We start from the raw sequence: 22,401 nt of genomic DNA on the forward strand, positions 1-22,401 counted from the left end.
CTGCAACCAGGAATTAGTGCTGTGACTCTTCTTCACAGATAGAATCAACTGGAAGGCACCTGCAGAGCCCCACGGAGTGTTCCAGCTGAGAAGCAACCATAGCAGAGCAGGAACAACGTCATTTATTCTTTTAGTTGCCATTTTGTGATATCTTTTCCCCTTCCCTCTTGCCCATAGATGTTTCTTTCTGGCTGGTGAGAAGAAAGCAGATCTAGAGTGATCCCATGGACAAGCACGGGATGTGAGAGTTTAGTGTGGACTGAATAGGTGTTCTGAAGCTCCTGTCTTCCATGATATCTATTCTTTCTTAAATTAACTGCCTCTCTGAAACGAACCGCTAATGATTTACAGATTGGACAGTGTGGCAGAGCTGGGCAGTGGTCAAAGAACTGAGCTGGTCATTTATTTGTTCTGCTGCTCATGGCTGTGTGAATTTTGTATGTATTTCTCCTTCTGTACCACTTCTTCATGTTTTCTTGTTTTGGGGCAATGGCACTTCTTTCTCACCTTCGTCTGCATTTGTGAGAAGCAAGCAGCAGAGGGATACCATTACATCGGGTATCGTACCCATTAAATGTGCAGGTGGACAGAATGAAGAGCAGAAATTAAAGGACTTGTTTCACATAATTCAGAAAGTGTGTGGCAATGAAAAAGGGATCTTCTTCCAGGCATCCTGTAGGCATTAATATCTGTATGATGTTTTGGAGAATAGTGGACACAGCTCTGAGGAGGAAATGCTTCATTACTGTAAAAGGATTCTTCTGAAATAATCAGCAATTTCATAGATAGGGCGGATCCAGCTGTTAGCGTACTTAAGAGTTTAAGAAGAGCTTTTCATTTCTTCAAGTAACGAAATCCTTATGTAATTAGAGAGGTCCTTGTGGGTTAACTCTTAGAAAAATGAGAAATAAAGGGTAGCTCATTGTTCACACTGGGGGGATGTTAGTAGTCAGAACCCCCTGCTGCTGAGATCTTGGTTAGGATCTGAGCTGTTCGAGTGTCTGATAAAGAAGATGGATGGCAAGGGAATAAAGTTTGATCGTGAAAAATTTTTAGGAATAGTTAAAAATAAATAAATAAAATTAATCCCTTTAAAGAGTTGGGAAGGCTCACAATACCAGTGGCTTGTCAATATGAAAGCAAGAAATTCTAGGGTAATAAACGCAAGAAGGAAAGAGGGGACACAACTCCAACTATACTGAAGTAACAGGAGATAGTTGTAATACGTTTTGAATTACCAGTGTGGACAGTGGTTAGACTGAAAACATTGGCTTAACAGGAGTGGAAGAAGTCAGATGATTAGTAAAGGAACAGAGAGTGGAAGGGGAAATGTTATTCCGCTGTTTGAATTCATTGTTTTGCATCTAGTACGTAATTCTGGTTGCCACAATGAGTGACGCTTATAAAAGTACTGTAGAAGGACAGTAAGGATGATCAGAAGTGTCAATGCCTTGAATATTTGCATTGGGGGTTCTTGAGCTTGGGAAAAGGACAGTGGGAAGGGGATTGTGATCGATGTACATTTAACTGAGTAGCTTGAAGAATGGCTTGATTACCCTCTTTTTCTTAAAATGTTGGTGACATTTTGAGGCAGCTGATTTCTAACAACTCTGCAATGTTTAAAAAAAAAAGTTATGGTACACATAGCCATATGTTGTGAAAGCTAGGAATTTAAGTCTTAAACTCAGTGTTAGATAGTCATAAAGTATATATCCGTTGGTAGCAAACGCAGAGGTACAAATACAACATCTGGTACAGAGCCAATAAACTCAATTACTTTTTTCCAGAAACCGAGATCCCTTACCAGTGTATGCAAGATAAAAGTGATATAGTTTTTCTGTCAAGTGTCTGTAGTGAGCTGCTGTTGGACATCCGAGGTTAGATCACTTTTTGATTTTAACTGGTTACTTTAACCACACCATGTCCTGATTGCCATACTGCCATAAGGCCAGTATCCAGGCCACGTTTATTATTCACTGAAGCCTTCTTCTGGAGGGTAAAATATAGGGAGAATTTTACTGTCTTTCTAAAATAGAGAAAACTCGTTCAAGTGTAAACCTACTGGCAGAGGGAATAGACTAACTTAGTAAATTAGACCAGCTCTAAACTCTGTATCCTTCTCAAGTTTGCTCTTGTAGGGTGTGTGTGTAATCAAGGGAAGTTTCCTTATTAGCATCTCTACTGCATTATATTTGAAAGGAGTGAAAAGTGGATGTGTTTCCGTATTTAATATTTCATGTTAAAACGTAGACCCATAAACGATAGCCAGCTATTGTGCTATTAAAACTTGTTTGACTTTGACAGCGTCTGCTGGACAAAGACACATCCTGTGTTCTACTGAATTGGTGTTTGATGTTCAGAGCTGTTGCAGGGGCTTAGGCAGTGGCCCCCAGCATGGGCCTGACGGGGCCGTGGTATCAAAGCAGGTCCTGACCCCATCACAGCAGGGCAAGAGTGGATCTGGTTCTGCAGCATGGGAGCTGCTGTGCTGTGGCCTGGACCTTGCTCAGGTTTCGAACCCAGCACCCTAGGGACCTCTGTCTTTCTGCAGTTAAATAGGACTGTGGTTTGTTTGTGGGGATTTTTCTTTGCTATTTAAAAGCACACAGGAAGCGCTCTTCACGGAGTGGAGTAATGAGTGTGAGGCACTGCACTGCCTGCTCATGCCAGAAGACACTACACATCTAATTTTTTCTTTCTTGGCTGAGAGGGAGAGGCTGCAAGAATTAAATCTCTTTAATCCCCCGCTCTCTAACTGCATCTGTTTCTACATCATTGAACTTGGCACACAGGAATTCTTGAAACTAGCAGAGTCAATCGCACTCATTAGCTGTTTAAAATGCTGACCCTTCTCTCCTCCCCACCAGTGTACATTTGAGATCTGTGCAGACTGAGGGCAAGCAGAACCTGATGCGGTGTCCCTAAGGTCGGAATATCTCCCTGGTTTGGTCTTCCTGCCCTCTCTTTTCTCTGTATATTATCAGGTTTTCGTACAGCATTGTTTGGGGTGTTAATGCCTGTAGTTTCAGTGCTTTTTACAACTACAACTGTGTTATAAACTACTCAAACTACTTGATAGCTCATTTCTCTGCTAATGCCGTATTGAAACAAATTTATTCTACTCAAAGTGTTTGTGGTCCCAATGCAACTACCTCACCCCTTAGGTCTTCTCACTGGGTACCTTAAGTGCTTTGGTTGTTGTCTAGTGAGTAATATATGCTGCCTCATACTATAAGACAAATCCCTTTAATGTTAGCTAAGCGAGTAGACAAACATTAATGCAATTATGCTGTAAGCTCTGAATCCTCCTGAGTCTTGTATTACCAGCTGAGATGCAGGAAGATGAGCTGAACTCTACTATCTGTTGATAAGCCGTTGGAGCGTTGTACAAGAGCAAACCTACCAAAGACAGAGAGGTGGCAAAAATGTCTCTTGAGACTGTTTCAGTGGTATGTGTCACTAGGTGTGCTGCTAACCTGCTCTTGAGAAGGTGGGTTACAATTCTGGGCTTGTTGGATGCTCTTGGGGTGCGTTAATACAAATCACCCCTGCTCTTCAATCTTGAGCTGCTTTGTTAAACTATCCCATGGACTGAGAGAGGCTTTAATGAGTGACATGGCATGTATTTCTTTGCTAGGAATGCAAAGCTTGTTTAGTGCTGTTGCAGCATAGTCTACTTACTCTTATAATGAAGGAAATCATAGAATATCCCAAGTTGGAAAGCATCCACAAGAATCATCGAGTCCAACTCCTGGCTCCATGTACGACCACCCAAAATTCAAATCATATTTCTGAGAGCATTGTCCATGTGCTTCTTGAACAGCCCCTGGCAGCTCGGGGCCGTGACCACTGCCCAGGAGAGCCTGTTCCATGCCCACCGCCCTCTGGTGCAGAACCTCTTCCTAGCACTCAGCCTGACTCTCCTGAATGGCATGGAGCTGTGTCCCTTGTGTCCTGTTGCTATCACCATCGTGGCAGCTTCCCCTTGGACCTCACTGTGTAACTGAGGCAGAGTTCTTGTCTGGGAGTGGATGCATACCTACAAGCAGTGCAACAGAGAAAGAAAACGGGCTCAATCTGATCTTTAAATGATGATAGAAGTCCAGGTATTTTGTTTTCTATAGCACAGACATCTGAGGATAAGTGATGAAGCCAACACCTTCACACACGGTTGGAAACTGTGGGCAATGATGATCTGCTGAAATCCATTGAGAGCCAGCCTCTTACTCACTTTAGAGAACTGGAGTTTTCCTCAGGTTCAGTCTGAAATCTGAACCAGTAGGAAGTATTTTTGTGATAAAGAGAATATCTGTGATCTACCAACAAAGAGGTGATTGGTTATGTGTCAGTCAAGTAGAGTGTGCATATATACTCAGCTTATTGAATATGGGAGCTGCAGAATCAAAGTGCTTCATTTCCTGCTTCTCTTAACATATTTGCTTGTGCTCCTTCTTAAAAATCCATTGAGTGCAGTTTCTAGTTGAATGGATCACAGAGGAGACTATCAGTGGATTATTTTTCCATTTTCCATTGGCTCAGTCTGATCTATAAGTCTGGAGTTCATTGCTTTAGCTGTGTGAGTATCAGCATGCCCTACAGCTGGTGCTATTGGATCCAAAGGTTACACAGATCCAGTGAAGGGCATGGAATGTAACCTCTATGTAGAGAAATCTTTCCTGCTAAGCCAGGGACTAGCTGTGGAAGTTTTAGATCAGATCTGTTACCACTGAAAGAGCTCTCTGAAGGATCCTTGAAGCTGTTTGTGTGTCAGTCCACTTCCATGCAACTTTCCCTAGTTTTGTAATGGAAATGGGCACCGTTAAACTGGTATATCAGTGGTAAGGAAGTTAAGCACCAGTGCATCACTTAGTTCTGCAACAAGAGACTTGTGTTCAACTTCACTATAGCAAATTAGTGTAAAAATGGAAAAGCAAAAGTGTTAATTGCATGGGATTCACTTGACAGTATGGATTTGAGATTGATTTCTGATTCTTGTTCATTTTGCTCTGAAAGCTGTTTTTCCTGTTTCCTACAGTCTATGGTGGCCTTTCTCAAGGATCCAGAAGGTGCTCCATTGTGGGAAGAGGATCCTGAAGCCAAAGACATTGTGCATGTTGACAGTGAAAAGGTATGTCAACTAGTGAGATGTTCTGTATGTTTTGTAAATACATGGGATGTGGAGAGGGTGTATGTTTGTGTAAACTCTTAATGGAGCACTGTTATTTCCTTTGGAAGGGAATTCTATAACACACAGATTCTTAAAGGGACGGAACAAAGCTTGTGGATTATGGTAGAGAGAGCAAGTCTCCTGCTTCCTTCCTTCCTCTACCCTGTGTGTGGTCATGGTATTAGTCTGTGAACTACACAGCAAGCGTCAAATCATTGTGGATGCTGTGGTAGAAGAGACCTGTTTGTCTCAGAGTGTAGCTGCTTGCAAGATGCAGTTGCTGCAGGATGCAAGTAGGAGGTAAAAAAATGCTATTCTTACAACTGCAGGTTGTCATTAAAGCTTAGATTCTCTCATGTGCCTGAGGTCTTCTCAGGAAGTCTGGAGCAGGTAGGAGCAGAATTCAGGTCTTGAGTGATTTAACCTTGTACAGTAACCATCTGCAGCAGCAAGTGGAAAAGCTGTAAATAAGATAAAACTACCTTAAAAAGCCAGTGCCACCACAGAGCTGCCCATGATATTCTCTCTAATTTAATCAGCTTGGTCTTTTGTATTAGTTTTCTAGTCTATTGATTTTTAAAACTTTAATTGATTGGACTCTAGCTGGTATTTCGTAAAGGGCCTTTTCAATTTTCTAGCTTTCATTTTTAATATTAGAAACAGTTATTTCGACATTCTGTTTTCGTAGGAAGATTAATTTTTGATGTTCACTTTCTGTACTCTATTATAAAGTCTTCCAAGGGTTGTGTTCAATTTGAAAACTTCATCTGCTTTTTCTACCATGCTGGTAGTGAAAAGTCTATTCTTATGGCCTATTTTATTCCTAGTGTGGAAATGAAAATTTTGCTTATTATTGAGTCCAACTTACTGAATTAGAATATGTTTTTTTGGATGGGTCGCAGATTGAGTTGAGAATTGACCAAACAGTACAACTTTTGCATCTTGACACCAAAAATGCTGATCTTGGCAATTTAGTGATATTTGAGTCTATAAGTTCTATCAGCTCCTTTCAAGTTAAAATTGAGCAGCCAGAAGAAAGACAAGTCATGTTTGTTTGGAAGTATGACCTCCTCATTTTCCCCAAATAAAAGAGCCTAAATTCTATTAATATATTGACATTTTAAAGTTTAACAAAAGTGTACTTTCATGTAGGCCTGTACTTACTTTGTTTAATTCACTAGGAATTACGAAGGCTTCTGAAGAAAGAGGACAAACCCCTTTTGATGATGTTCTATGCCCCGTGTAAGTAATGTAGCACACGTCCTGTCACTTCTTGCTGTCATCTTCACTGAGAAGTGTTCAAGTCTGACTGGAAGCCTTGCTTGTGCTTCACTGACACCATCTTATACTGTCGTTATCATTGAAATCCTTGTGGTGTTTGCCTGTTTGTATTCAGTTTTCCCCTGGTTGTCCATCTGCTGCATCCTAGGCTGTCAGTATTTTCTCCTTTTATCCCAGTCTTGTGACAAGCATCTAGTTTATGTAAATTTTTTATTTACTTGTTCTTCCTAAATATAAAACTTCTGTAGTAGACGGAAGTATGATATGCTGAGCACATACATATTAATACTGCTTTCTGTGAGGGTCTAGCCCTCTGGCCTGTATGGAACCGAAACTGCAGATGAATGTTGCACCTGCTTTTTATTTTTGCACTTCGGGCTGTAGCATAAGACAAGTGGTTACACACAAACAAATGCTCTCTAGAGGAGCCCCTGGAATCGAAAGAAGCTCTATTTGTTCTCTGTAACTGCAGGTAGAGAGAACAGTGCGGTGGTCAGGAGCAGGAGTACTTTTTCTACTCCATTCAGGAGATACTCTGAATGTTTCTATTGACACTGGCAGGATTATCTTGAATATAAATGGGTTTTCATTGGTGTGGTGGCAGGAAGGAAAGAGAAGAACTCATTGGGGTTGCTCTGTTTCTTTTGTGACACTGTCATTGCACTGCTCTGAGCTTGTCATTGCATTGGCTGCTTGTTCAGCTTTCGCAGATTTACAATTGGTGACAGGTGTGTGAGAGGCTTTCCAGCTCTTTAAAACAAAATACTGCTGTGCTGGAGCTGTTGCTCAGCTGGAAAGCTGGGTGGCCATGAGAAAGGAGTGAATGTGTGCCTTAAGCTGGAAAAGCTTCCCAGCACTGTCCTGATCATGAAATTGCAAGGCATTGCTAGCATTTCATTAGTTGTTTCTCTTCTAAAATGAGCGCCCCACGGCAGCAGTATCTGGTGTTTGAGTTTTTCTCTGGTAATTATTGCCTGAAACACCATCCTACCTTTTCTCAGTCTTCCCTGAGTACTGCCAAGACGGTCTGAATGGCCCGAGACTTAGTATGATGCATCAGTAGGAGGGCATTTTTCCTTTAATTAAATCAGCAGCAGCACGGGGCCTTCACGCTCCGCAGCGTGCCCACGGCCTGCCCTGGCCATGTTGGCGGGGGGCCACAGGCCCGCTCTGCCTGCACGTCGCCCCACGGCGAGAGCTCCGCTGCACAGCGCAAGGCACAGTTTACCTGTATCGTGAATAATTGTTTTCCACAACTGAGTCTCTGCCTTAAATGTGCCGTATCTTGCCTTTGGTTCTCTTTGAACCGTTCCCCCAGAAACCCTCCTCCTTCCAGTTTCTGGTCTTTTGAAGTGGCAAAACACCTGCTAGTCTGCAGTGCTGTAATACCTTTGCTGCTTTCTGAACTGCTGTGAAGGAAGCCTACTTGTAAGGGTTTTTTCCCCTCTGATTTCACGATTCTTAACTCCCTCATCTTTTATTTAATACATGAGACCTTCAGCTTGATTCTTATCCACTTTTTCTTTCCTTACTCTTGCTCCACTTACTAGAGACAGAATATGTCCAGCACTTGGATTAAAGCACTGGCTTTGGGGAGCTGGAGCTCTGGGTTGCTGTCTTGTAGTGTTACTGTTCGTACCTGGCAGCAGCGAATCCGGGCTGATTGCTGAAGGGAGTTCTGTTTTTCCTTACGTGCAAGGGGTGAGCCAAGGGGGTCTTTGGCAGGAGAGGACATCAGAATCTTTTTCTAGGAAGACAGCTGCCTCGTTTTTCAGCTTTGTTGGAAGCTTTGTTGGAAATCCATTGTGGCAGATTCATAGGAAATGGGTTCTTTCATTACGTACTAGTGCGGAGGGAGATGAAAGTGGCTGCAAACTTAAATGTAGTTTCTTTAATATTTCAAGAATGCTTGATCTGAGTGAAACAACTCAGAGCAAAGGCAAGCCTTTTCCCCAGAAGATATTATTACCTGCCATTTGAAACCCATTCACTCTACTTTTGGACTTCAATATAAGTCAGACAGCACTAAATATGAAAAATTAGGTATACTTACAGGCATTCAGATTTACTTAGAGCTAACTCTGCCAAAGAAGAATCCTGCAAAAAAGACAGTCTGCATTTGGCAATGAAAATGAGCTCTTCAAAACGTCATTGAAAACAAGACTTTAAAAATTGAGACTTTATCTAGTGGAAAAACTAGTATGTGTTCAATTAAAAAAGCAGACAAAAACAAGCAAACACTTCACTCAGAATACAAAAAAAAATAACAGATGAGAAATGAGTTTTTTGAGGTTACCCTTGAGGTGTGCCTCCATGGGGATGTATGTTGCTTGTTGGAGTCCTGAACAGGGTGGCATGGAAATGCGTGGGCAGGGTGGGTTTGGGAGCAGGGAGCCTGAGGCAATGGAAGGAGCATGAGTGGAGGCTGGGGGAGGAGACTGGCACGTGCCTGAACTGCAGAGGGTAGTCTAGGGAGAGGTTCCAGAGGGAAAGGGAGAGAGATGTGTAGCTGGGGGGAGTTTGTGGCCTGAGGCTGTTAAAGAAAGCAGAAACAGAGGATCCAGAAGATGTGTTAACAGCTCATATCTTTTGATGTCTGTCCAGTGGTTTGGATGAAGTTGAGACTTCAGTATACCTCAAATGAGTGGTCCTTGCCCGCCAAGAAATCATCGCTTGAACCACCACTAATTTAACAACCTCATTGGCAACTGGAGCAGAGAGTTCAAAGGTGGAAAGACCACAGAAACGAGCTCTTTCCTCTGATTAAAGGATGTTCTTCCCAGGCATGCTGATGTGATCCTAAACCAGGGGTTGCAGAGTCTTCATTTATGGAAGATATTTTCAAAACCATTTTCTCTTCACCAGAAAAAAAGAGTTGACTACTCTCCCGTGGTGGACCAAGAGTCTCTATAATAAGAGCCTGAAGTATATGGCTGCAGCTTCCTTTATTTCATGCTCTCTTCCCTCCCTCAGTTCCCTGTGTGCGTGTGCTATTTTACTTGGAAAGAGTGAAACCTGCTGCTTACGAGGTGATTTATTGCTAATCTGTTTAGCGCTCAAGAGCGTCATCAAAAAGCTCTTAGCTTATTCTAGCTACACATGAGTAGTCTTCCTTCCTCTCTCACTGTTTCTCTTCCTCAGCACACAAAGTTCTTGTATCTTATAAGGGCTGTTGCTTCTCCAGAGTTACCATCTTCTTTGTTAACAGAGCACAGCTTAACTGTTCAAGTCTGTTTCATGTGTTTATGAAGTGTCTTAAATGAGTTGCAAAAACTTGTTAAACTGAGGTGAATCTGAAGCATATCCCCATCCCCCAAACTGATAAAAGACCAGTTCTGACTTTCCTGGTCACTAGAGTGCCTGTTCAAAATGCATGAAGCTTTTCATTTGACTTGATGGGTATAACATCTTTCATCCTGCATTCCGCTGCCGTCTCAGCCTCGAGCCTGAAGAATGTAGATGGTGGTGCTCTTTCCAAAATGGGGATGAGAAATGAGTAATGTGAAAAACTTTCATGTAACGTATAGCATATCACAAGAAGCAACATCCTTAGAAAATAATAATCTAAGAATTAGTGAAATAAGTAAGGATTTTTTTAAAACAAATTTATTATAAAAAATGTGTAGCTTAATATGCTTCAGATCATAAATTCTGTAGAAGAATCTGAATGGAGTTGTTGGCATATTACTTACAGTTTCTTTTCTTTTCTATCAGGGTGTGGTGTTTGTAAGAGAATGATGCCATCTTTTCAGCAGGCAGCCACAGAACTGAAGGGTAAATATGTAAGTGAGAAGATAAATTTTATATGAAATATGAAAACTCCTTTTAGCCACTTACTTTTTTGAGCGTTTAAAACCACAGAAATTTATTGAAGAGGGGAATTTTTAATCGGGCCAAAGCAAAGCCAGAGAAGAATGATGTTCCCGATCCACTCAGGATTCTCCTTTGGTTTTTATTTGTGTTAAAACTTGGAAGAATGAGGTGTTAACTCACTTGCCATTTATATCTGATGTGGCTTCTGCCAGGGAAAAGTGGGTTCTGACACTGTGTAGTTGATCTAGCTCCTAACAGGTGAGTTTGTGGGCTTCCTCAGCTTGTTTTGGTAAGTAAAGGTTTGCCATATTGGATTTGGTTAGCTTTTTAGCTTGATGTTTCATAGAGAACTCAAAGATGGATGTCTTTATAGTAATAATTAACCAACCTGCTCAGTGGAGAGTCGGTGTCATGGGATGGGGATTACCCTGTGTTAGCTTGATTGTTCTCCTAGCAAGTGAGCTTAGTCTTAGTTTTACTATAGCTTTGTTAACAGTTAGCGTTTATACCAGGCTGAAATGAAAACAAAATTTGATCCTAATAAAATGAATTTACAGCAATCAAAGTAACTTAGTTACCTGTTTGTATTAATAAGGCATATTGAGCACTATGCAAGTTGACCATGTTTGTCAAGTCAAGATCTTATGCTTTATGCATAATTTGTATAATACCTATAATACTGGAGTGGCACGGAAACGAGCTTATAATAAGTTCCATGAGTCGGGCTGGATCTGGTCTGATCCCACCTGCTGAACCGCTCACTGTAAGAGTTTGCAGGTTTCCTCAGGAGGAGCAACATGCGATGAGGGAGAAATGAAGCACCACAGTGCATGGCTAGGTAGGCTTTGGTCAGCACATCTTGTAAGCACTGAGAGCACTCACACTTTCCCACCTTCTCTCAGCTAGTTGTTTTTCAAAAGTGTTTTCTTTAAATCCTTGTTTGCTTAGGGCTAAAAGCAGTGGGAGTTGTTCAGGTTTATTTAGGATATGGTAAACCCTTGGATATATTTTCTAGCATGCTTCCATCCAGCCAGGCAGTATTCACATTCCCTCTCCCCTTGGTGGAGGCTGTGCTGCTTTCTGTGGAAAGGTGCTTCCGTTCTGCATGGCAGGTCCATCGTGAGGTGTGGGTGGACAGGAATTAGAAGCATAAACGCCTACACAGATAATGTCAGAAAGAAGGCATGCTGCAAAACGCTGTATCTTCCTGCAATTATCCTTTGCCTTGTCCACATACAGTTCTGTTTTTATTAAATTCAGACCGGAGAATTTAAACTCCAGATCTCTTATGGTTTTTCCTTCCTCTCTTGGAGATAGTTGCTGTAGATCTGGGCTGGTCCTGCCCAGTTCAGGGTTGCTGCACATGCCAGAGGTGCAGGATCAGGAAAAAGTGGTTATGCCACTGCCACCACTGTCTTTCAAAAATATCAATCTGTTAATCTAAATCTGATCTAATTAGCTTTCTGAGTGGGATGTGTGCACAGTTTGTCATTTCTAAAATCGATGGTACTATACCCATCATAAATTGTCTATGCATTGCCTGAAAGCAACGTTGACCTCCAGATCAGGCATTACTGGAAAGTTTATGATTGGTTTGGATGGGCTGAAGTTCTGGCCTTTTAATCAGACCTGTCATTAGCTGTCAGGATGTACCAGGCTTAAAAGTGATTATTACCACTAACAGCAGGAAAATGAAATACCGTGTTGCCTATTTCATAGATCCTAAAAATGAAAAGGTGAACTGGGTCTGTTGTTGGTTGTTATATTCTTTTGGGACTGGACCTTTTATGTTCCAGTACTGTTGCCGAAAGGAAATTCGGATGGCACATCCAGTGTTATGTTTAGAGTTTGCAATTTCTTTCTGCACTGGAAAAGAGCAGCTCCAAATAAGATGAAGATGTCTTATTATATCCTTGGCACAAGAGATTCCCATGATTTGTGTCAGACGGGCTCGGTGAGTGGCTGTGCACTGTGACCCTAGTGCAAGGAGGAACTGGTGGTTTGCAAAGAACTTTATCAGTTTAATTTCTGTTGACTTCATGAGTGCACCAGGGGGCTTTACCCAGTGAAGAGAGGCTTGAGTGTGTGCTTCAGTGCTTTCCTCTGGTGCTTTTTTTTTTGTAAAAATTGGGCACTTTAGAAGCTCCTACCCTTATTTTTGGAGTCAAAAGCAGCCTTTGTTTAATGTATTCATTAAGCTTGGCTCTAGGAAGGCTTCAAGTGGTGGTGTGAGATACCAGTTTTGGAACTACCCCATTAAGAGAAGTTTTAAGCAAGGTGTGGATGTCATGGGAGAACAAGAATAGTCAGAATCCCATAAGACGTGGTCAGCTACATGTTTAGATTACAGACAGCTTGATTGGAAGCAGATAAGGTGTTGAAATATGTCAAATGTCACTGCAGAGGTGAAGGGAATAAACTCATTTCATGTTTGCTGTGGACATGGCAAGAGGTAATAAACTTCAATTACAGTTAGGGTTGTTCAGTCATTTGCTAAAAGCAAATTAACTAAACATCTAAGCAGAAGAAACCTAAGTGTAGAGGGAGGATCCAGAATTTGGGTAGAAAGTGTGCTGATGGCCGCTGCCAGACTTGGTGGTACATGTATTATGTGACTATAGGCCAGGTAAAGCAGTAACTTTTGTCATTAAAAATGAATCTCATTGTAATAGGCATCTGTCCAGCTGTGCTTCATACGATATATGAACACCAGAATGAATCCAGGTTCTTGGCTCTTATCAGTCACCAGTCTGGCTGGACACAGTTCAGTTGATCCTGTTGAATTTACCTATCCTCAAGAGGTAGCATAGAGGATAAGGGAAAGGGAGAATTGAGTTGTGGTATCTTAAATGAGTTAAGTCAATCTGCTTTTTAGAATTACAAGGAAAATTCAAAGAGACTGGACCAGCCAGAATAGATCCTGTTTCTGTACTGCTCTCAGTTAGCTTTCCTTTCATCTTTCTCAGGGTAGGTGAGAGAAAACAGTATCTTCTTCTGACTTTCCAGCACGCTCTTGGAAAAGGTTGACCTTCAAACAGGGATTGTGTTCTTTGAGATTTATTTCACGCTGGCTCTGAGCACATTTGGTTGGTCTATGCAGTTTGCTGCAGTCAAGAACCTGGTATTAAATTCCGATGTGGTATTTCAGCTGGAAGGAGAAAATCCTGTTTTTGGAGGGGGATAGAGGAGGAGGAGTTTGGATTAAAACCCTGCTGCTGAAATGATTTAAGCTGTCAGTGCCATTAAAACTGAGCTAATCTTGAGGTTGTATCTCAGCAACTGAATGGCTGGAGGTTTGGCTGCAGAGCAACCCCAGTGTGAAACTCACACCCACGGAAAATCAAAATTAGTACCATCCTCAGATTTTCAGGTCAAAAATCTGAAAGACAGTTGGATAGGGCACAGGAGCCTTGAGCCTGGAGCTTGGGGTGGACTGTTGGGGTGGAGGGTGGGTTGGAACAGAGCCTGAAGAAAGGGAAGAGAGACTCTTTGTTTCACTTAGTCTGTAAAGTTGCTGTGCTTCCATGCCCACCTTCAATATCTGTAAGAAAAGGCTATTTCAACTGTCACTGCACGCTACCAGTCAGGTAAGCTAATGTATTTAAAGTATAAGTGCCGTGTGGTATTTCCAGGGCTCATGGAGCATGTTTTACTTTTACATTGAAGTAATACGTATTTTTTTTTCCCCCTTGTCATTCAGTAAGCACAGTTTTAAACTGGGATAAAGCCAGCACTTAGGTAGATCTTCTGGACATTAGTTGAGAGTGTAAAATTGTTGCTGGAGTGGAAACCAAAGAAGTGTGGTGGAACTTGTGTCCTGGTTAATGTTTGGGTGTGAACTAAGTTGTGTACTTACAGAAGAAGAAAAAAATCTAGTTAGAATTGTAGCTTAAAATACCTATACACAGAGAGAGCACAAGTAGCGACATTGAGAGAATTTCCTTTTCTGTTTCTGTTAGTGGGTGAATAGAAGGAAATGAAGATTCTGCAAGAGAAATGAGAAGGTGGCAAGCTGAATGGTGTGCGTTCTCTATGGACTAGACTCAAATATTGCTCTGTCTTCCCTTGGTCAAAATTGGAAACACTTCATTGTCTTTATGAAGTCCCTCTTGTTTTACAGCAGTATGAATGAAATCGGAATCTGCCTAGAGCTTACTTATTTTTGCTTCATGATGTTACTTCCGTGTTATAAGAATCAATGTAATTGTGTTCTGTTTTTTCAGGTTCTTGCAGGGATGAACGTTTACTCTGCTGAATTTGAAAGGATAAAGGAAGAATACAATGTCCGTGGATATCCTACAATCTGCTATTTTGAGTCAGTTATATTTTGCTACTCTTTTGGAAATCATACACTCAACTGTAATTGCATGTTCTTATCTGCAAGGCAAGGACTAAACCTTGTTTTGTTGCTTTAATAGGAAAGGAAAGTTCCTGTTCCATTTTGAGAACTATGGTGCTACTGCGGCAGATATAGCAGAGTGGCTGAAAAAGTAAGGCACTGAACTTCATGCACTCCACCTTTTGTGTACTTTTCATTATTTACAGAATGTAATGGCTTAGGATCAGCCATCTCTCCCTCGTTCCCCCTGCTCAAAAGAGCAAACAAAACTACCCTGCTGAGATTGGCTAAACTAGCACAGAGAGATTGCCTAATGTTTGCTTTTCAGCTTGCATGCCTTGCATTTTACAATTGCATTTCATCTGTAATAGGAGACTGACTATGGACCAAAATCAATGCAGATGCACAGATCTTGTCTTCGTTAAAAACGCCGACTTAAATTTCCAGTGATCTTGGGTGTCTGAACTTAATGTCTCATAAAAGGTCTGACTTTAGTTGTTTTATTAAAAATGTATGTGTCAAGTGTGCAATTCTCATTGCTTCTTCAGCCTTCAAATGGAGCCTTTAGAGTATCTTGCAGAAACAAGCAGCAGATCAAGGCACCCTGGATTGCTAGTCATTTTTACAAAGGTTGTGTTTCCTGTTGTGACTTGAGCAATGTTGAAAGTGTCTTCTTCTGCCTAAAGGCAGCTATTTGCAGCTGCAAATATTCGGGGGGCTGAATGAGCATGTGGAAATAGCATTTGAGAGAGGGAGACAGAACGAGTATGTTTATGTACCTGTTTTTCTAAACAGTTGGTATTCAGATGGTGGAAATCAGCATATCATTGAAGCTGGTGGAGCAGCTGGAGAGAGCTGTGCTCATCTGGTGATAGACAACTGCCTTTAGCAGTGAGCCCCAGCTCTCAGGTTTTGTAGAACCTTCATAACTTTCCCTTGTTCACTGCAGCCAAGGAAATGCTGTTTAAAATTAAGCCAGTATAAGAAAAGGAAAACGTGGGCAGCGTTGCAAACCGTTGTGATAATATAGCTTAGGAAAACTGGCTCACAGTAAATGTGTTTTACTGCACCAGTGGGACTGTGCTGGGGATGTACGAGTAGTTCCAGGTAGCCCAGCGTCTTCAGCAGTGATAGGCTTTGTAGTTCAAGACCGGGGACCCACAAATGTGACAACAGTATTCCTGTTAGCATCAGAAGAAACAATCATTGAAGGCAGGCATTGCCCTATGGATGATAGAGATTCAGCTGCTGTCTTTAAGCTTCATTTAGTTCATTCAGTCTTTCAGGTATAAATGACAAGGATGGCAACTCCAGCAGTGTCGAGGGGATGATGAGCCCATGGAGCAAGGATGTGACTTCATCACCTGTATTGTATTGTGCTTTTTAGTTCTAGTGAGGATATGGTTATCTCTTGGCTACCATGTGTGAAACATTAGATGTTTGGGGTGGGTTTTTCCCCTGTCTGCATAATATCCAGATAATCCATGTAATATGAAGTGCTTCTCTATCGGTGTTGTGACAGCACGTGAACACAGAAAAAGAAAAGCAGAACAGCTGCAAGCTCTTTCCAATGATAATCTCTGCTAACAAGCCACTGTGGGCTTTGGCTGATACTCCAGCAGTCCAGAGCTAAAGACAGCTGTTTGTCCTCACTTAGCGTTCAGTGCATGCTTATTAGCTTCCCAAAAGATGATCTGAGCAGTAGCCTTCTTGCCCCCGTTTTGTATAATAAATACAACTTTTAAGGAAGCTACATTGGGAAATTATGCATACTTAAATTTTGCTAGTAGTTAATGTTGTAATTAAAACAGTATGCAGGGTAAATCTGCTACATGCATAATACTGTATTACTCTGAGGAATCCTCAGTATAACTACTCAAGTGGTATGGCAAAGGCTTTAGGAAAGCCAAAGATTGTGATTAGATAGCTGCAGAAGGTGTATCCTTTGTATTTCAGAATAGTATAGTACTAAAATTCTCACCTAATACCTCAAGCTAGAATTTAATATTATCGCTGTTGTCATTTCCTGTAATATTGATGTCTTGAGCAGTCTCCTCACTTCTGAGTAGGAGCACTGCCTCCCTTTTCTGAGAGCACAGATAAGGTGAAACAAGCAGAGGGCAGTATGCATTAGCTATGCAACAAGATCAAACCAGGAATCTAATATGTAATTTCCAAACTCCCTGAGTGTCAGGTGTAGTTCTGGGTTTCCCATGCTGTGTTGCTTTGGATGATTCTTAAGTGGTGACGTTGGAGCATTGAGGCTGGTGCCAAGATGAAGCTGCTGACCTCGGGAGGGGGCTCTGCTAGGAGCTGCTGACCAGTCAAGCAGGTGTGCTGAGCAGCAGGAGCACAGCACAGCCAGAGTGTCCGTGGCAGGGAAAACCAACATGTATTCATACTGTGCACGCAGGTGCCCTTATCCATGTGTTCTTGAAAGAGAATCCAGAAGGCACTGTGCCGTGTGAGGTGACCTATTTTCTGTGGACACTAGTTACACTCTGCAGAAGAGCGACTATTTTTCCTTCTGTCTCCCCTTTGTCTGTTTTGCCCTGTAAATGTTACGAGTTAAGTGCTGAAAGCGATTGATGCGTGCTGATTTGGGGCATAGGGCTGCGGAGTATAACAACAAAGGTTAGAATTGTTTAAACTGTACAAAAGATGTTTTTCATGCTCTCTCAGAGCAAGAGCTCTACCAGTTTGAAGGGCTCTGGCACCTTTTTTGTTCCTTTGAAGGTACTTCCTCATGTTGAAGTGTCCTAATGCATCAGCCTAGAGGTCCTTAACCCCTCTTAATCTTCCTAATAGCACTGACTATTATCTTGTGGAGTTTCAGATGTTCTTATGAGGCACTGGAGAGAAACCATCACACACTCCTACTCCAACGCAGCATTATTAATATGAGATGCTATCTCGTACATATCACAATTCTTTTTTAATCTCTCTCATACTGCTGCATCAATTTGGATGATAGTGAAGCCAGTCAACTTCTTGCTGCCCTCAATAGCTGCTTAGTTTTCTTACTGTTTTTATGGACTTCTCTTGGGCCTTTCCTTAGCACTAACTGCTCAATTAAATCAAGAACTTGTTCTCTGTACTTAATTCAATTAGCTCTTGATAACTCTTCCAGACTTCTGTCATCCTATTTTTGGTCTTCAGGCGTTGGATGTGCCTTCTCTCAGTTTTAAATGACATTTTAGATTTTGCTTGTTGTCTCCTCTGGGCCTTGAGGTGCTTCTTACCAGCTCCTCTGTAGGCTGATTAGCATGCACAGCATTTTAAATTGGGCCATTTGAATAAGCATCCTGTGCCCTGCTTTACTGATTCCATACTGAAATAGGTCATGCCAGGCCCTGCTGAACACAGCTTTCTTGGTGCTTTGTGGCCATTGTGTCTATGTTCATCATACTCAGCCAACTCAAACCAACTCCCTTTCCAAATAAGTTGTGTCATGATATTTTCTGGAAGCCTTCATTCTTCTACCTGTGGATTATTGCTGTCTCTTAGAAGCTTGGCAGCAAGCACAGTGATGCTCTGGTAAGCTTTGTGACAGAGCCCCTTACTCATCACAACCCTTCCTGTGCTGTGGCTGTTTCTGTTAAAAACTCTTGTGGATGGAGACGTACTTCTTTTTCTCTTTGGGCTGCTTGGCCACCTCTGACATTTGTTTCTCAGTTTGTTGATCCTACAGACAGCATCAGAGATGTGCAATTTTGCATGAATTGCTTAATATTCTTGGATCAGACATATTGCTTACATCAACAGCACTTGCTGTTGGAATTTGTGTATCTCTCTACTGCTTTTTTTATCAAACTAGGCATTCAGCCTAGTAATGAGAAAGACAGAATGAATGAGTTATCATCCATTTGCCACTCCTTGTTCCAGACAGATAACGCAATAATACATTTTAATCAAAAATAGTAAACGTGTTTTCATGAGGAATGGGGCCACATTCAGACCTGTACTTTGCCAAAGAATTTGGGGAATTTTTTGGGTTATTTGGAACTCATTACTGTACCTGGCAAGGATAAAGTAGCTTCAAAGTTTGGCTCCAAATGTTCCTGTGCTTGGGTGTACTTTGTGTGAACAGTGCTTAAATAAATAAAACGTCAGCACAGTTTAGTTCACATCTGCCAAACTCTCTTAATGGTGTACATTGGTAAGAAGAAAAAAAGCAATTGTTTGGTGGACTGATGAGCAACTGGACTGGTTCAGAGGATCTGAGGTTCAATTTCCAGATTTACCGGCGTGTCTTTGAGCAGTCTCCCTGGCTCCCAGCCATCAAAGATGGTTAAGCTCATGTGCAATCATAGGGGAGTTGGTGCAACATGTCACTTATCTTTTAGATTAAGCATGCAGTCTGAGTAGCTTTGCTGAATTAGACCTGTGAGTGCACTGTCAGGAGAGGACAGAGCGATGCTTCCCCAGGTCACGGGGTTGTTCAGGGTAAAACCATGATTTCCTGGGTTGATGCCCTAGTGAATGCTGCACGTGGTTCCAGCATTGCAGCTCTTCCTTTCTGTGCTGGCCCTGGTTGTGCTGTCGGTATTCAAGATGACTGGTTAGATTGGCTGTTTCTGCTCACTGCTTTTCTCTTTCATTTGCAATGACTCCTGTGAACTGCTAAGCGTGAGTGCTGTGAGAAAGGGAGCCTCCTGCTGAGAAGGCTAAAAGAGTAATAGAAAAACGCATCTGATTTTTATAATGTAATAACCAAGCAATCTGGTTATCTCTTCGTTCTGTCCCCTTCCATTTCTGATCTGTCCTTGTGAGCTGCTTGTGCAGTTTTTCCTCTCTCCTCCAATTCTATCTGAGTTTCAGCATTTATCACTTCTGAGTGGGAGCAATTATGGAAGCTGCTCAGTAGGGTTAGTATGTCAGACCTCTATGAACATTTTCACAAAGGTAGTTCCTTGCAGTCAGACTTGCTAAAATTCCTACTTAGCACCAATGGGCTGCTTTTCAGCTGTGTCTGTTTGTCTTGTAGCCCGCAGGCACCTCAGCCACAGGCTCCGGAGATTCCCTGGGCAGATGAGGAAAATGTAGTTTATCACCTGACCGATGAGGACTTCGACAAGTTTATAAAAGATCATTCATCTGTGCTAGTGATGTTCCATGCACCATGTGAGTTCGCTTTTTCTATTCTGTTCTCTGATCCAAATGCTTGCAAACAAAATCAATGATAACTTGTTGCGTTGGTTTCACAGAGCCATAAAATCAAAGTCCAGGCTTTTCTTGTTTGTTGTGTTTCTTAAGCGTGCAAGGCATGATGTGTTTGTAAAGTTGCTGGTTTCAGGCTTAGGGCAGAGATGTGCTGCTGGAAGAGGTGCTTTGTAGGCTGAGTGTATCATAACTCAAGAGTGTCATAAAGCTTAAATAATCAGAGGAATCATCATTTTGTAAGATTATCCCTATTTTTTTATCCCTAATTTTCTATCCCTAATTTTCAGCTTGTCTTCTGTGTTACTTGCTTTCAAGGCAGAGCTCTGGTTGTCACTTGAGATCTGTGAGCTCCTGAGTCCTTGTTTTCAGCCACAGTTCATTCTCTGGTAATGTAGGGGGTGATGGTCATTACGTGTTGTGCTGAAGTATGCCAATAAGTTGTTGAAGTTCAGAAACTCGTTTGAAAACCGATGCAGAGCTGATAGTGATCTTAATGGCTGTTTGGCTGGGAATGAATGAGGCTAATTTTTCTGGTGGAAAATTCAATAGGTTGCCCTAAGGTACTGCCCTCCAAGCTGTTCCAACTACATTGCCCTCCTGTATCTTGTATCCTCTGGGTTAATGTGGAGGATTGCATTAATCGGTTTGTTTGCTAATGGTGCAACTTGTTACAGCTACGTAGCTGGTTCTACCAGTTCTTTGTACCTTTAGCTGAAGGTTCAGACTCAGATCTGCTGTGCTGGATGGTATGTGACTTCTGTCTCCTCTGGCTGCTGGTGCTGCCAGTTGCACTTGGATGAGATGGTCGTTTTTTTGGGCACGGACTTGAAGGTTAGTGCTCTGGAGGCAGGCTGCGTGCTCACAGCTGAACAGCCAAGGGTCTTGGCACAGAGGCTGAAATCCTGCTTCCCTTCAAGACAGCAGGAGTTAGCACCTGAATGCCTCTTTTGAAGGTCTGCTCATAAGACTCACTTGGAAAACATAGCATAACGAATTTCCTCTGCCTGATGAAATGCCTGGCGGTTTGATCCACGGAAGCAGGCGACCGCTGTTTTGTCGCCGTGTTCACTGGATTGTTTGAAATAATGAAGGCGGGCCCGGAGATTAACGCCTGGTCTGAAAACCAAAGCACAAGTAGCAGAACTGATGAGGCATGCTTTGCTTGGGGGTTCCCCTTCGTTACCCAAATCCTTCCTTCCCCCTGCTTTCCACACACTCCCAGCCTGTGAGAGACAGCACTGGCTGCTGCTCCTCTGGGCTGGCCAAGCAGCAGCTGCCAGGCAGGAATGTAACTGCTGAGCCTCCCTTCTTTCCCTCTGTGCACAAAGGATAAGGATCCTCTCTGTTTAGCCCCAGATTTTTACGGGGATTTATTATTTGAAAGCCTTGTTGTTTTTTCTGAGTTTGTAAAGTGGCAAAGGAGTTCAATAACCTATTTAGGAGGAGACAGAGAGGAGGGAAGAAATCGAAAGCTGGTCCTGTAAACCTATTCCTTTAGGAAGCCTGATTAAAAATAAATGAATACCTGCAGCTATGATCAAATTTTGTAGTAAATTCAAGTTAGTTTTAAATCTGAACAGGGCTCTGCTCAGTTTTTATGTTTATTTTGTTAATATCCTCTGTAGCACACATGACACAGTTTTAGGGGTGACGTGACCCGTATGGGGAGGAGGAGCACTTCCAGCTGAGTGTTCTGTACTGAGGAGCGTTCTGTGCTAAGGTACAGCAGTACTTTGGCAAGTGCTGTATTAAATGCTGAGCGGGGCTGTTGCAGTCTCCTGATAACATGTTCCAGCTGCTCAGAATTGAACTAAAGAAATGTTCCTTACCAGAAAACTCAATTTTAAATGGAACTTGAATATTTAGGGCATAAATAACTCAGTACGTTTTATTTTCATTGAAGTGGTAGTGGTGTGCCTACGTGCAGGATCCACCTTGTAAATGTACAGAAGATCTGTGTTTGGAACAATCCTCGTGGGCAGCCTCAGCAGAGAGTGCGAGGCTTACAAACTAATTAGTAACAGACAGCCATCATAAATAGTTATTAACGTGATTTACTGTGATTAAAAGACCTTCTCGGAGCACTTCTTAATTTTGTTAATGGAGTCACTTTAGGAATATTAGGAGGTAAATTACTCCAGTAGAAAAAAAAGCAGTAAAAATGGAGGATGTTGTACTTATTTTAACTTCTGTAGCTGAGGATATGAGAGTTTCTTCTAAAAAGTTGTCCTAATTAACAAAAAAAAAACAAAGAAACACATACAAAATAGGCCCAGAACTTGGGATATATTTCTTTATAGCTAAGACTAAGCAAAGGCATTTCAGCGTTAGCAGAGACTTAGAATGCTGCGTCCCCATGCAGGATACACGTGGAGTTTTTATAACACATTATAAATTCTGTGTGTGTGAGAAGCTCTTTAGAGGCAGAATTATTTCAGTGATGTTTTAATTACAATTTCATAGTCAGATGACCAGCACATGAATACATGGTAGTGTTAATCATAGAATTAGCTAGGTTGGAAAAGACCTACAAGATCATCCAGTCCAACCATCCACCTACCACCAATAACCCCACTAAACCATGTCTCTCAACACAACGTCCAAAAATGTCGTTTTACAGCATTAGCCTACAGTAATT

At 41.9% G+C, this 22,401-nt stretch overlaps 1 protein-coding gene across 1 annotated transcript in view; it reads left to right on the forward strand.

Moving 5' to 3' along the window:
• The window catches only part of PDIA5 (protein disulfide isomerase family A member 5), a 95,579-nt gene that overhangs the window by 29,743 nt on the left and 43,435 nt on the right, over nucleotides 1-22,401 (forward strand). The window contains exons 7-12 of the mRNA XM_021399949.1: nucleotides 5,036-5,128; nucleotides 6,349-6,409; nucleotides 10,163-10,230; nucleotides 14,485-14,576; nucleotides 14,680-14,751; nucleotides 19,588-19,724. Coding sequence (XP_021255624.1) covers nucleotides 5,036-5,128; nucleotides 6,349-6,409; nucleotides 10,163-10,230; nucleotides 14,485-14,576; nucleotides 14,680-14,751; nucleotides 19,588-19,724 — 523 coding nt within the window. The remainder of the gene's footprint in view (nucleotides 1-5,035; nucleotides 5,129-6,348; nucleotides 6,410-10,162; nucleotides 10,231-14,484; nucleotides 14,577-14,679; nucleotides 14,752-19,587; nucleotides 19,725-22,401) is intronic.

The sequence above is a fragment of the Numida meleagris genome, chromosome 5 (genome assembly GCF_002078875.1).
Source record: "Numida meleagris isolate 19003 breed g44 Domestic line chromosome 5, NumMel1.0, whole genome shotgun sequence".
Classification (NCBI taxonomy): domain Eukaryota; kingdom Metazoa; phylum Chordata; class Aves; order Galliformes; family Numididae; genus Numida; species Numida meleagris.